This window comes from Rosa rugosa, chromosome 7 (assembly GCF_958449725.1).
Source record: "Rosa rugosa chromosome 7, drRosRugo1.1, whole genome shotgun sequence".
NCBI classification, from domain to species: domain Eukaryota; kingdom Viridiplantae; phylum Streptophyta; class Magnoliopsida; order Rosales; family Rosaceae; genus Rosa; species Rosa rugosa.
The window spans coordinates 39,465,782-39,481,497 of NC_084826.1; the positions used below are offsets into that span (position 1 = coordinate 39,465,782).

Here is a 15,716-nt window from a genome sequence, read left to right on the forward strand (position 1 = left end):
CCTCCCGTGATTCCCATCTTCCCCCATGTCCCGCCTTCTTCTTTATCATAACATAACCATTACTGTTAGCGAACACTATTCCATAACTTAGTTTTTTATTTTGCAATAATACGTTTCATAATGTTGACTTATTTACATACCTCCGGAAAAAATTCTCGCTTTGACATCTCTTTTTACCGGTTCAAATGTTGTCCCACTGTTGTGATTACCTTTGACACAAATCATAACTTAATTATAAAATCATATATGAATGTTGAAAATATTGATTTAAACATAAACATACGGTCAAACCTCCAATGTTTTACATAGATGTATATGTAGATGGTTTGTTCATATCATTCACCCACTTGGGTTGTCAAATTATTATCTATATGCGGCCACATGTATTTCATACTTGTTCGTCAAATGCAATTTTTCATCTGCCTAAAATTATAGTTTCCTATTGACTGTGCTTCACTATATTTGAAGGTCAACCCTGTTATTCCTCTAACTTTATATTCATCCAATCTGGAAAGGCAGTTTACTTTTCGCATGTTGATTTGTGGGATCCCAATAATAATCAAACTGTGTCTGACTCCTATTAATACTGGAGTTTTCCATGCTACCACCGACCACAGTTAACCCCGGATTCATTACACCGACCTACCTTGTACTGACCCAGATACTAAAACATTTAAGAAGCAATAGAACAATCTGAATTAGGTTATCCAAAAACATATGTCGTAATCTCGTATTTCCCTCTATCTAAGCCACAAAAAGCCCGGCTACGGTTGCTGACCATAGACCACATATAAAAGGATCCAAACGAAAACGACATATTAAGTCCTCAAAATGAACGCAATATGAAATATAATTATATATTCCCTATCACTGACCTCTTTCACAGGGCTCCTGCTTTATGAACTCTGTTCCAACGTTTTCCTGTCGCACCCTTGCTGATCCAGTTTCACAGTTCCTTCAGGTCTGTAACTAAAGCAATACTGGCGTCTGCACAGCTAAAACGGTTCTGAATTACTGTGGTCTGGGTTCAACGTTAATGGGTGGGTGGATTCCTGTTGCATTGAAACTCGCATTGGCATCGTCGGTCGTTAATGAAACATGTTGTGTTTTCACTGTTTCGCCAGTGAAGCAGGCCCCAGTTATCGATTTAGCACTGACCCCCCCATGCCCCCGGCCGTGATTGTCTATATCCGGTCCATAAGAATGTTCTTGTCCCAGTTCAATGTAGGGGTGGCTTCATCTTCGCCATTCATCATGATATTGGGAAACCCAAGGTCATATAGTGGCGGGAAATTCCCGTATGCATTAACCCTAGCGTCATTGACCCCTACATCCCCTTGTCAACGTCTTTGAAACCAAATCATAATTTTAAATATATTTTTTTCCCCTCAACTCTTGGTGATGTTAACTTTCACCTAATTGTCAAATATATATTTTGTACATTCTAAAAAACAATTATATATATATATATATATATATATATATATATATATATATATATTTGTAAACCGTTTGAAAACACCACTTACATGAATATGGAAATATCAAATCAGTTTTTCTAAACTCCGAGCTGGTAAACGTCGCTTTATTACAAAATTTGTAGTTTGTTTCATTACATGTTACTGATCCAATAAACATGTAGAAGTCAATTTGTAATTGAGTATACGATGCATAAATCTAATTTTTGGCAAGTATTGTTCATTTTGTCTTCATAAAATACCATCATATACTTCTTATGTTGATCATGTCATGGAGACGTATATATAATTAACATATTCTATAGCATTCCAATAACTAGACATTGTATGACTAAACCGTATAGTCATTGAAATCCATTATATGTAACCCCATCAGTTTGTCCAAACAATCTAAGTTGGGTAATTAGTTACCTAAGTTTATTAAGTTGATATCCAAGTTTGGTAATATTGTCTCCATTTACTTGTATCCAGAAAAACGTTTACTACTGAGTAACTAATATCCCCATCACCATTTATGTAGCCGTTAATAAACCATTACTATGCAATATTACAGCATCAAAAACACCCAGTAGGAGAGTCTATGCATCAACCTCATAAACATAGGACGTCCACAATTTTGTTCAATCAGTAGATTAAATTGTTCACACTGTCGAGGTTGAGTTTTTCTGTACTAGTTCAAAATTATCCACTTCCACCAACACGCGCGCCTTCAACCACTACTGCTCCCCCCCCCTGGCGTCGAAGCCTTTCAAATATAAATGTCATAGGTGCAACCTGGTACAGCCGGCATACATCTTTCTCCTTCAACCCGGTGTCATGCTTGAAGTCAGCAAACCCTCTGGTCAAATATATGGTGTTGAGAGACGGTTTTGCCCACAGCTCCTATGTCCTTCCATCCATGGACTGCATTTTGTATTTAGTTTCCGTATCCAGCTCTGCCTGCTGCACATAATTGGTACTGAAAGCCTGCAATTAACAAGTGCATTAATTCATTTACTTTCCATCCTTTACCGAATACCCTGGTTTAAGAAGTTACATAATAACTTCGTGATCCCATTCAATTAACTTCCTACAATACCGTATTACATATGAATAACAATTTATGATGTAAAAACGTATGAGGTATATATGCACTCACCACCCATCCCCGTCGTATCTTGCATACGGTAGTTGGGACTGCATGGAGGTCATATTGTTGCTGACTGAAGGTAGTTTCCTGTCCTCCCTCTGCTTGTTCAGGTTGGTCCTGTCCTCCTTCCCATTCACGAATTCCCAAGTTATGTATTATCTTTGTCCCCACGGTGTTCAGCTTCTGCGCCCACTTGCCTAGTTTGTGTTGCTACATTCCCGACCTCCGACAACTCCAGCATTATGCCTGTTGCTGCATCAAACACCTTTACCACCATCTCATTGTTGCCCCCTAACACCATGACTAGACGATGCCTGTCGTCGATTCCATAAGCATGTATGAAATCGTCCCACCCTCCACCCATTACCACATCCCCATTACGATTTTCCATTCTAACTTCCCATTTCCTCCCGTTGGTGTTAGTCATCGAAAACTGATACAGTTTGGATAGTCCCTCCTCCCTTAGCCTCCTGTTTAATAGCCCTTCTTTTGGAATCTGCATTATCATAACAAATCGTTATCCACTACTTGACTGGAATACTATTACGACTTAATCCAACATTGAATGATTCCACATTCACATGTAACTGAAATGGTGATACAGATCATATCTACTGCATTTAAACTTAAGGCAAAACTTACCACTACTCCTTTGACCGGGACATGTGCATCATACAGGAAGAATGTGTTGTCCGTTGGTATTATTGGCCCATCCGTAAAAGCTGTGTCAAACTTATATGTGGACGGTGGGCGCAGAAGCACATGTCCATCTGCATAGTATCGTGTGACGGTGAAATTCATGTTCCCGTTATATCTGAACATTAAGTTCAGATGACGACGAGGGCATTCCCCCACTGCAGCAATAAACCTATCCCATCCGTCATGTAAGCAGATAGTGTCATCCACGGCAGCGACTGATATTTCCCATGTTTTGTCAGAAAATCCGTCTAAATAAGCTGTCCCAAATTTTGCTTCATCACCCTGCATAATTTTCTGCCGGAATACGCTGCATGCAATTACACAAACTTACTTCATTTACCTCTCAACTACATAACATGATATTTGAACTCACCAACAATTCTTATTCATTCAGATTTGTCATATGAACTCACCACATTCCTCTTCCAACTTTCCGGACGCTGCAGATAACATACAAAGTAGGGTTCGTCGACCATTACTTCATCCATCGGCATCTTCAATTTATCCTTATGGTCACGTATTACAAACACATTATCATTGTCATGATCTCAATAACAATGTTCAAAACAATGTGAACTCCATAGTATTTATTAACTCACACATGGAATTTATCTCGCTATATACTGAATTAAACAACAACAATCTTATAAATACCACTGGATGCAAGGAAATGAAAGGAAACCCATGTCAGATACATGATGATTTGTGTAGTGAACACCCCTGAATCTGGTTAGTTGCACACCATATGTTGTATGTTGGACCAGTTCGGCAACACATGCAAGAGGACCTGCCCGGAAAACTAGCATGTATATGTAAACCATACTGGCCGATAATGCAAAGGTACAAGTGGGTGAAATAAATGGTATTCAGTACAAAACACTGATGTTAACACATAGAATGCTCGTTGACTAAACTGAATACTGTGGTGCATCGGTTGAACCATCTGTTTCAACCAGCCACCAATTTTCAACCACAAAATTGAACTACAATATGCCAATACTGGATCCAAGTCATTCACTCCATCCAACTATTATTCCTAATTTATCTATCCACAACCCGACAAAACTTTTACTAATAAATTAGGATTAAATTCAGTTTACCCCCCTGAACTTTGGGGCTAAAATCAGACTGGTCCTTAAACTTTTTTTTTAATCAGACTGGTCCTTGTACTCTCAAAAGACATCACTCGAGTCCAAAGTTTGAATTTGCCTCCAAATGTGACGTCACCATAGCCGTTGGAGCCGACATGGGGGCCCACATAAATCCTTTTTAAATCGTAAAGGAGGGCAGAATGGACAATGTGATCTATTTGGCTCCCAAATTTAAATTAGATCCTAATTTAATCCCAAATATGGCTGATTCACCAAAACATGTGTTGAAAGATCAAAAATTGGACCCTAACCTCCAAAATTTCCAGAAAGTCATCAAATCTTGCAATAACAATACAATGAACAGTAATAGCAAAAGATGACTAAAATCACAAATTTTGCAGAAAAGCTTGTTCATAATTACCATAATAGATGCATAAATGTGTGTTTACATCCAAACTAACAAAAAACAACAGTTTGGATTGAGGTGCACAAAAATCTAGGTCTAATCATCTATGCAAAAGATTAGACCTAGCAACCATGCGACACAGCACATGGTTGCACAAAAAAGTGCACAATGCATCTCTAAATCCTAACCTTGGCTGCATTCCTATTTTCCAGCATTCCTTGCATTATCTTTGATCCTCAAAGATGACCTTGACGAACGTTGGGAAGCTTGTGGTGCAGAAGCTGCTTTACCCTTGCTTGAAGCCGCTTTACCATTGTTTGAAGGAGCTTTCGGTGGTCTTCCTCTGGTTGGAGCAGATCCTCTTGCTTCCTTTGTTGTTGCCCTCTTTTCATCCCTCTTTTTCTGCAGCAATGACATGTATATATACATTCAGAAGCAACCATTGACCAACAAAAGCATCAAACAAAAATGTAAAATGAATTTACCTTTGCTGCTTCAGCTTTCTTTGCTGCCTTAGCTCTGAGTTCATTCTTGCTCTTCAAGGGCTCTTTGGTACCCTTTGGCTGTGGCAGATAAGTTTGTTAGTGTATGATTAGTCCATAATAATCCAATACATTTAAGAACCCTCAACAATCTCTCTGGTGCAAAAAATACCTAAGAAGATGATGCCTCTCCACTGTTCATGTTACGTCCCGAACCCAAATTTACCCGTTTACTAGTCATTTGGACGGTAAACGACAACTACTTTCACTTTTATTGTCGTTTCGGTACTTTTAGGGGGCCCTAAAAGTTGACTTTTTATTCGGGTCAAAATTTGAGAAAATGTTCTTCATGAAAGTTGTAGGGGACGTTAAACCGAGCGCGTGCATACGTGGTACGTAAAAATCGGAGTTCGTATGCGAAAGTTATAAGCGAAAAGGTAGAAGTTACTGTTCATGGTAAGTAATATAAATTTGAAAAGTTACTGTGGAGACCGGTAATTTTTCTTTTTTCTCCCTCTCTCCTCCTCCCCGCGTTTTTCTCTCTCTCTCCTCGTCGCTCTGCAACTTCGGCCACTTTCCTTTTCCGGCCACCTGGCGGTGCATGGCGGGTACCGGCGGACTCGTCTCCGCTCCCTCTAGGCGCCTGTGGTGGTGTTTTGCGGTGGCTCGGCCCGAGGAGCTTGGATTTGAGCCGTGAAGTTCACTGTAGCAATTTGGAGTTTCGTCGATTTCCGGCAATTCCGGCCGTCTCCGGCCACCAAACCGGCGTCGAAGGTTCGGTTTTTGCCAAGGATCATTTTCCCCCTAGCCTTGAGCCATGATTTGCAGTGTAGAGGAAGAATCGACGATTGGAAGATTACGGTCACTATTCACAATTTGAGTTCAAGCTTCTCCTTAATTGTTGAGGTACTTCCGCTCATTTTCTGACTTGGTCACAGTTGAAAGAATTATTGGGTCCGTTGAGTAGGTGCTGCTGCCAAAGTTTGGTGGCCATCGGAGCTGGTGGCGGTGGCGGCGGCGCCGCCACTGTGGGCGGCGGTAGCGGCGGCTAGGGTAGCTTTTTAATTTCATTTTCTGGCTAGTTAAATTCTATAATTATCATAGAGCTTGTATGTGAAGTTTGGTGAATTTTGGAGGAGTTTGGAATTGTTTGTGAATTTCCGAAGTTTGAAGTTTTGTGATGGAATTGTGGGAAATCCGGCCGTTGGATTTCCCTCGTTTTCATTGTGGAATATGTAGATTGAGGAATTGGTGTTGTGGAAGAGATTTGGGTGGAATTTGAGAAGTATTGGAGATAGAGATTTTCGGGTTTCGTTTAGGTTCGTATTTATTTTATCGGATTGCCGTTTACGGAAATATAATTGTGTACAGGGCAATGTTGCGAGCTACGGCTAGATGAAGGGCCTCGTTTGCGTGGTCGCCAACTAGTACTGTGAGTGGACGTTTGTTTTTAAATAATGAGGCATGCGTTTATTTTCTTGAATTAATGCTTTACCTAATTAATATATTACTTTCGAGCATACGAATGGATTTCGGAAATTTATTTCGATTTATCACGTGGATTTGCTTTCAATAATGATTTTCATGAAGTAATTATGATTTATTCCGGTTATGAATTTCGGTTATTAATTTGTTATGCTCGGATTCGAATTTATAATTGATGTTGAATTTCGACGAATTATTTTTCCGAGGTGATTTCCGGAATTAATTATATTTCTATTCGTGGTTTTGAGATTTCTGGAAAGCTTTTCGAAATGGGATTTCGATGCAGTTATTTCTTATTTATCTATCGACTTTCGGTTTTGGCATTGGGAATGCCTTGTTGATGATCTAATTATTTTCTTAGCGTGTGGGACACGCTGTTGATTTATATGACGTTTTACGAGAATTTCTGGGTACGGTTGGGAATCGTACCCTCGTTTTTCTTTATTCGTGGGACATGGGGAAGCCTTATGGATTTATTGGTTTTGAATGGTTTTTACCCGCCATACCTGGGTCGTCATATTTATTGCTAGCTAGCCTATTAGTACTCCTCCCTGCTTACTATGTGTTTGTGGGTGAGTAAGAGCAGAGCGTGGGATGCTCCAGAGTGTGGGACACTCCGACCCGAGCCTGGGAGGCTCCCTTCTTTCGTATGGTGAAACTTCTTCCCCATATTTTATCGTTGCTTGACTAGCGGGGCTAGTCCGATTTTCACTGTAGCCAGCGGGGCTGGTCTTATCTTCTTGAGAAACGAGATTTCAGCTTTACGATATATTATTTTCGAATGTTTTGACTAGCGAAGCTAGTCGGTTTATCGTTTTGAAATCCTTGGTTTTAAAGCTAAATGTGTTTTACCATTTGTGCATGCATCGAGGTTTTTAATGAAATAAATGTGGGAAAGTATGAAATCCTTCTTATTTTAAATTGTTTATTTTTGTCCACTCACGCTAACGTTTTCGTCTACTTTCCCCTGGGCCCTTCGGTTTCTAATGCCCAGTTTGCAGGAGTTATTAGTTGAGGTCGGGCGTACGAGGTTCGAGGCATAGTTGACGAATAGCTTCCGCACTTGTTTGTTTGGCTCTGATCTATTGTGGGTTACTATTTTGGGTAGTCCACTTTAGGGGTGACTCGACCAGTTCTCGGTAGAGTTATCTCTAAGGTGGGCCCCGCAGGGCCACCTCGGATTTCAGGGTGAAATTCGGGGCGGGTCTTGTCAGTTCAGCTTTCTCTTCTTGCTACCCTTGGCTGCTGCTGTCTTTGGTGGGAGGTGTCAATGACAACTCTTAATATTGTGACCCAATTGATTACAGTTGGAGCAGCTCAGAGATTTCTGCACCCTTCCAAGCTTGGGGCCTTCATTCTCCTTCTCAGAAGCATCCTTAAACCTTTTGGTCCTTGGCCTTCCAGGCTGCCTGTTGTACTGTGGGGGTAGGATGGCAGGTTCTTCACTTGGGATCCACAAGTCCATCCCATTTACAGGCTGGATTGTGTTAGAGTAAGCAGCCATGTAAGTCTTGGTCAGGTAGCATGCATCAACATAATCTTCAGGCTTCTCTCTCATGAAGTTGATGGCTGATATGGCATGCTTGCAAGGGATCCCAGTTAGATCCCATCTCCTACAAGCACAAGCCCTTCTGCCCAGATCCACCACATACTTGCTGCCTCCAATGCTCTCCACTTCAATTTTGTGGCTCCCAGTCCCATTAGGGATGCAACCTGTTGCAGATTTAACCTTGTTCTTCTCCAGAATCTGCCTTGGCCTGGGGCAGATAGGGTCCATAACTTTGCTCATCTTCTCTTTCCTGATTGCAATCCTCTTCATCATCCTCACCCTAATTTCTTCAAAGCATGTAATGACTGGTTTGGACCTTGCAGGTAGGATACAGGCATTGAAACTCTCTGAAAGATTGTTCAACAACACATCACACTTCAAAACGGTGTTGAAGTGGGCTCTGCAAAGTGTAAAACAGTTGACATTAATGCATAAGTAATGTGAAGGTAAAAGCATAAGCAACCACCCAGGAGTTATTAGCATAATTATGTTACCTATTAGCCATTTATGAGCCTTTGAATCCATCTGGTTCATCAAAACCATCTCTTTGTGGTAATAAGCCATGGTTGTGGACTTGGCAACTGCCCACAGTTGGTCCTTCATCACCTTGCCAGGGAATAGCTTGTTGAAATTAGTCCACAAGTGCCTAACACAGAACCTGTGATCAGCTAGTGGCACCACATCTTCACATGCAGGTAGAAGCCCCTTTTGTTTGTCTGAAATGAAGGTGAAACCATTTCCTTCACCTGTGATCTCCAAATCCTTAACCAAAAGCCTCAAAAACTAGTCTCATGAATCTTTACTCTCCATCTCTACTTGTGCATAAGCAACCACCCAGGTTGTGTTATTAGCATCCACCCCCACTGCTGACAACAGCTGACCACCATAAGCACTCTTGAGGTGACACCCATCTAAGCCTAGCAATGGTCTGCATCCAGCTTTGAATCCTTGCTTCAATGCCCCCAAACAAATGTACATCCTCTTGAATAGGGGCAGCTAGCCTGGATTATTGAAGTCACACTTGATGTCCACAGTTGTATTTGGGTCCACCCTCTTAAGCTCCTTAGCATAATCATGCACCCTTGCATATTGCTCCTTCATGCTTCTCTCAAGCATACTCAGAGCAGTCATCTTAGTTCTATAGGCTTGCTGGAATGAGACCTTGGCTCTAACAGCAGCTGCCATCACTTGTTGTAGGGACTCTGAGACATCAAAACAATAAACGATATGACAAAATTGACCAAACCACACAGTGAATTGAAAAATTGTAACGAAATTGTAAATTGGAAAATTAATACATGTTGAGATATGAGGGTTGAGCTTGATATGCTCAGCAAACCTCTGGACTAGATATGGTGTTTTCACGATAGTGTTATCCAACACTCTAGCACAGTTGTGCTTCCCAACATACGTCTTAATCTGCAAGGTGCTCTCATGTTGCATTTTAGATGCAAACAGCTCAAAATCACAATTTTCAGCCTTACAAATGGCCTTGACTCTGTCTCTATCATTCTTCAAACAAATCACCTCCCAACCATCCTGAATTGCTCTCTCCCTTAATGCAGCTCTGAGTATCTTTGTTGTGGCAAACTTCATGCCTTTGCAAAAATGAGGGTCTTTCATGTCTATCTTTGGATTAAACTGTGGAAACTTGTCTTGCACCACATCCTCATCACTATTGTACTCATGCCCAATCCCTTCCTCATCTGAGTCAACTGCTACAAACATTGGCTCATTGTCTTCAACATCAGTTGCTTCATCCCTCTCATCTTCATTGCTAACCCCTTCACTAGCCTCAGAAGCCCCCTCCTTGTCACCTACTTCTGGTTCTGTTAACCATTCAAAAAGAAAATCATTATCAACCCCATAACCTGCATACTCATCATCATCCTTAGCTAGGTTGTAGTCATCATCATCATCAGATCTTGCTCATCTCCCTCACCACCATCATCTTCATCAACAGCAGTATCATCTTCTTCATATATGAGCTCATCTTGAAAACCATAATCCAAATCATCTTCAAACTCATCTTCTTCAACCAACTCCACTTTCTTCTTTCCTTTATCAGATGGATCAATTGTGGGAGCTCTACTTGTCTGAGTTGGAATTTCTTCCTCAGGCTCAGTTCTCTTCAAAGTAGGCAGAGGCTTCCTTGAAGCACAAACCTTATATCTTTTGGCCTTCACAGGCTGCTTTTGAGGTGAAGGAGGGAGCTCTTCAATCTTCACAGAAGACTTCGGCTTCCATGGTGAATCAGGCAGCTCCTCTATGACAACCTCGGTGCTCCCGGCTTGACTATCCCAAAAACCTGGTATTTCTTGCTCATACATGAAAACATCATCCTCTTCTTCAAAGTCATCTCCATGCAAGTCTCTGTGGTCAAGGTATAAGATCACAAGCCTAATCTCTGTCACACAACAGCACATTGTCACCACATCTCGGTCAGTATTTAGCTTGGTGGTTGCATCTTCCTCAGACCCTATGGAGTAATAGTAATCAATCATTCTCCCAACATAAGAAGGATTGATACCCCTCACCATCCCATCCACCTCAGTTAAACTCATCTTGTCCGTGTCGACATTATCGTAGTAGCTGATGCTTCCACCGACAAACTTGTGTTCTAAGTGATCGAAGTATCCACCAAGATATACTTTGCAGGTAAACTAATCGGGATGTACTGCAATTACGAACAGATTCAATTACAAAAAAAAGGAATTCACATCCAGCACCAATATATACTAGATAACCCTAGACAGATACAAAGCACAAAATATACCCTAGACAGAAAACCCTGTACTTATGCTCACATTGTCATAAATACTCGCCAACCCAGTTTTCAAAGGCTACCAACAACTAAAATCCTAAAAAATCAATTCTTCTGGAGGACCACATAAGCACTTATGAGGACCACTTTGTTTAATCAGCAGCATTAGCTTCCCAACAACAACCACATGCAAATCTATTATTCAATTTTACAGTTATATAATAAAGTGATATAAAACTGCCTAATTTCAAAACCCTAATTCTCGCAACCCCCAAACAGAAGGTTCCAAACCCTAATCTGTCAAAAAAATAAAGTGAACTAAAAACCCCCTAAATACGAACATTCCAAACCCTAAATTTCCAGATCCAGTAACCGAAGACCCAATATTTTTGGAATCGAATGCCCTAAATCGGATAACCAGAAACAAACAAATGCCCAAAACAAAAATCAACATCAGTGAAGCAATACCCAAAACAATAAACCACCGAAATCATTTGTAACAATCTTAAATTCAAATCCCTAACTCACCGTAATTCGGAAGATCTTCGCCTCCATTCTCTAATCGGGGTATCCATTCATCTGCCCCAGCCATGCTAAGTACTGTCGCCTTGATCTTCTGACCCATAAATAGCTTGATTTGGGGATTTTGAATTTGGGTTTCGACAGTTGAAGATGATGCAAGCGAGAGAGCGAGAGCAGGAGAGTGGGTGAGTGAGTGAGTGAGCGAGTGAGCGAGTGAGCGAGTGAGTGTTTAGTTCGATTACGGCACTACTACACAGAAATAGATTAATGGCGTTTGAAAAACGTCATTAAATGTATTTCATGGCGTTTTTCAACGCCATCCCCAGACGCCGTAAATACCGGTGCCGTCTTTTCCTAAACAGATTGATGGCGTTTCTAAAACGCCATTAAAATTAATTCCATGGCGTTTCCAAAACGCCATCAAATGTATTCCATGGCGTTTTGAAAACGTCATCAAATGTACGTATTTCATGGCGTTTTCAAAACGCCATCAAATTTTATTCCATGGCGTTTTGAAAACGCCATCAAATGTATTCCATGACATTTTGAAAACGCCATCAAATGTATTCCATGGCATTTTAGAAACGCCATCAAATTTTTTTCAGTTTTTAAAAAAAAAATTATATATATTGATTTTTTGATTAATTGCAAAAAATTAATTGTCCTATTGGCAAAAAATATTACACATTACAATGACAAAATTCTAATGCTATGTACATTTGAATTAATAAAAGATAAAATACCCACTCTACAATACTCCATAATGCAAATTTTATTGTTCCTCTACAAATTCACGCATATGTTAGCTAAGATAAAGAAAAGACAGAAAGATTACAGAAGGGTAGCTAAACCACAGTATATGGAAGTGATGGAGATTAGCAACTGCTGCGTTATTATCCATATCAATTCCATCATGGCTGCAGGCAAGTCATTCTCTGAATTGCAAAAATGATAAAAGAGAAGAATTACAGAACCTGTCAATGTTAAAAGTAAAGCTAAATAAGAGGTAACATGCACTGCTATTTCATAAGTCCAAAGTATTGTCTTAAAAGTATATGTCCAGAATATTTCTAAGTGTTAATAATGAATACCAGTAACAAAAATGATCAGAGCCAACCTCAGACAATCTTCAGGAATCATATATTGTTAAAGGATGTACATCATCAACAACCTGTATCAAGAAAAATGCAGAGTTAGTCACCCAACAAAAAGATTAAATGCATTATTTCATTATACACTTCTATTCCTCGACTACACAGAATTGTATGATTTCATATCAAAATCATCATATAAGTAACAAGCAAATATGTATATCATATGGCCCATGGTTGTTGTTTTCTCTACAAACCTGCTCAAGTGTTAACAAGAAATCCAGATAAGAATGTTAATATTCAGTCTATTTTAACATACTAAAATTCAAGGACTGACAAAGGTGTGAAAGCCTTTCAAACAGATTGTTTCGTAACAAGGTTGCTGCAAATTTGAGAAGTTTTCAGAAGACTGATAGTGAAAGAAAAGTTCATCAACAACTACTCTTTCAGTGATTTCATGCTAAACTCTCCAGATTTGAAGTAGAAATGTAAAGCTACTATTTTGCAAAATTTCACGTCATTCACAGTTCAAATGAGTGGTCAAATAAGAATCCAAAGTAGCAGAAAATACTGATTTCTGCAGAAATCCTGAAACAGTGCAGTAATTTCAAAATGGCATAAGTATTTCATTTTAACTCCGTTTTTCATGAAACCAAGCTCAAAATGATCATTGAAGAGTCTATTTTAAGCTGTCAAAAACTGAGAGTAAAACAAGAAGTATAGGTTTTTCGGAAATCATGGAATAGCCCACTGGTTCAGCTTGGGTGCTGTCTTTGAGGCATAACTTCAAACACATGGTGTGCAGTAATTGAACTCGATCCTTCCCAGTCCTAATCATCCTAATGGAGTCACCATAGCTAGATAATAATCAAAAGTGCATTCCACAACAACCTTGAATAGATTTAAGAATAGAGATTTAACAGAAAGAGGTATACCTAGAAACTGCAGCAGAACAATACCTAGATCGAAACTGGTAATCAATGACTCAAGATATACCTAGAAACTGCAGCAGAACAATACTTTAACCACACAATTACCAAACTTGAAAATACACCAGTAGAGAGTACAGAAGATAAGTAAGTATCCAGTTTATTAGGATACGTAACTATTTAACAAATCAAAGTTTTAATAATGTTTTTCTCATTCATTACATTTATTTATTAGGATTGAGGTTTCACTTAGGAATATATGCTTATTCACTTATGGTTGTTAGCTTGATAGGAATATATATATATATATATGTGTGTGTGTGTGTGTGTGTGTGTGTGTGTGTGTGTGTGTTGCATTGTAGAATAGAGCATACCTGGAAATTGCTTAGTCCACTTGCCAACAACAGTTCTGTCCTTTTAAAAAAACCAAAAACACCCTATAACAAATTCTAAATCAAGTTCCATTAAGAGAAAAATAGAAATCATAATGAACATGGTTGAAGCTACTCTGAGAGAGTAGTGAAAATGGGTTGCTCACCTTGAATTGAGAAATGCGATTGATTGATTCTTTTCTTCAAAGATGCCACAAACGACCTGCCATATATTTAATAATCAGTAAAGCTCCAAAGATAAATGAATTATAGGTACCAAACTTTAGTTCATTAAAAAATATAGCAGTATGAAGGATTATGGGTAAATGAACATGTCAGACATTACAATTGTATTGACAAACTGAGAAAGCAACATTCGTCAAAAGGAAAAGCAAAACACTGAAATGAAACAAAAAGAACCCAGATTATTCTACTATGGTCTTTGGCTTTTTTTTTTCCTTGTCAGTATATCATTCGTATGCCAGTAAAGGGAATGGAAACAATCTTTCAAACAAAGAGAAGCCTTGGAATCTTGCAAGAGTATAATGCTACAGATAATAGATGAAATAAAACAAAACTTTAGGATCCTCTGTTATGAGACCATGGGCATTTGGATAGTTCAGTTGAAACTTCCATACCACCAAAACAAAAATGAGGCAAGACCAAGATTGGCTACAAGTCATCCTTTGGCGATATCATGAACTTGTGGCTCAGAAGCATAAACTGCCAAGGCAAGGAACTGAGTAGAAAAGAATTGATAGTTAATAGCTAAATTAGGATCAGGGTCCTCAAATGGCACTTTTCGGGAGGCTTTGCAAAAACTTGCCCTTGCAGCAGGGGTAGTTGAAAAACGATCCAGTACTGCAATTATAGCTGTGCTACTTCCAAACTTCTCAATCCCTCTACAGATAATTGCAAACACCAAATTACTAGACCATCTAAACCAACTAGAATGTTACCAATGGATACAAAATTCAGCAAAATACTAAGTGGTGGACACGACTTGGAGTCTTACCCTAAAACATATGAGGAAATTTTCAATCACATAGATGCTATTATGAGATAAACCCAAATGAAATTTGCAATCCGTAACTGTAATCTAAGTAAGAAAATCAAACTATTAACCCCAATTTCACAATTGATATCCATAAACCTAAACCCAAAAACTAAATACAATTTGTCAAAAATCTTCAATCAAATAGATGCTTTCACAGGAAATAAACAATATGAGTAATACCCAAGAGAAAAATCGGACTCCAACCTGAGAAATCAATTGTTCTTAGACCAAGGAGATGATTTCTCAATGTTCTAAACCTCAAACATGAAGAAGTGAAATGGAAATTGAGTTGAACCAAGATAATAAGAGATGGTATTGTTACCTCAAAGCTTTTAGACGATAGATTGAAACATTGAGTCTTGAGCTCAGAGTTTTTCTTCAAGTAGCTAGCATAGGGATAACGAGGAGGCAGAGCTGTGCGAGAGAGAGAGAGAGAGAACGAGAAGAAAAAAGTAAAGTGTTGAAAAGAATAAAAAAATCCTTAATAAAATGAGATGGGCTAAAGGCGCGAAACGAAAAGACCGAGAGCGGCATATTAAAAACAATTGGGCATGGCTTTTAGGACGTTTCTGAACGTCATGGGCTCAAATAATTTTTATGACGTTTCCAAACGCCATTAAAAAAACTTTTGGTGACGATTAGGAAAACGCCATAGATTTTAAT

The 15,716-nt window shown here is 39.2% G+C and overlaps 1 protein-coding gene and 1 long non-coding RNA gene across 3 annotated transcripts; both read right to left on the minus strand.

Moving 5' to 3' along the window:
• Positions 1-8,037: 8,037 nt before the first annotated feature.
• Positions 8,038-9,297, minus strand: LOC133723289 (uncharacterized). Its single transcript, XM_062150103.1, has 2 exons — positions 9,123-9,297; positions 8,038-9,065 (listed from the first exon to the last, which is right to left on the minus strand). Exons 1-2 carry the CDS (start codon positions 9,295-9,297, stop codon positions 8,038-8,040), a joined length of 1,203 nt encoding a protein of 400 aa, XP_062006087.1.
• Positions 9,298-11,860: 2,563 nt separating this feature from the next.
• LOC133723968 (uncharacterized) lies at positions 11,861-15,478 on the minus strand. Of its 2 annotated transcripts, XR_009853386.1 has the most exons (6): positions 15,376-15,478; positions 14,164-14,219; positions 14,000-14,062; positions 13,632-13,699; positions 12,723-12,776; positions 11,861-12,540 (listed from the first exon to the last, which is right to left on the minus strand). It is a non-coding gene; the product is annotated as an uncharacterized LOC133723968 (long non-coding RNA). The 2 variants fall into 2 exon arrangements; XR_009853385.1 differs by having other exon boundaries at positions 11,861-12,776.
• Positions 15,479-15,716: the final 238 nt, after the last annotated feature.

Bases quoted from the DNA above. Each gene is read 5' to 3' on its own strand.
- LOC133723289 (XM_062150103.1), bottom strand. From the start codon at position 9,297: ATGTACATTTGTTTGGGGGCATTGAAGCAAGGATTCAAAGCTGGATGC. The intron at 9,066-9,122 runs GTAAAGATTCAT...TGGAGATCACAG, and splicing joins TGCACAAGTAGAGATGGAGA to GTGAAGGAAATGGTTTCACC.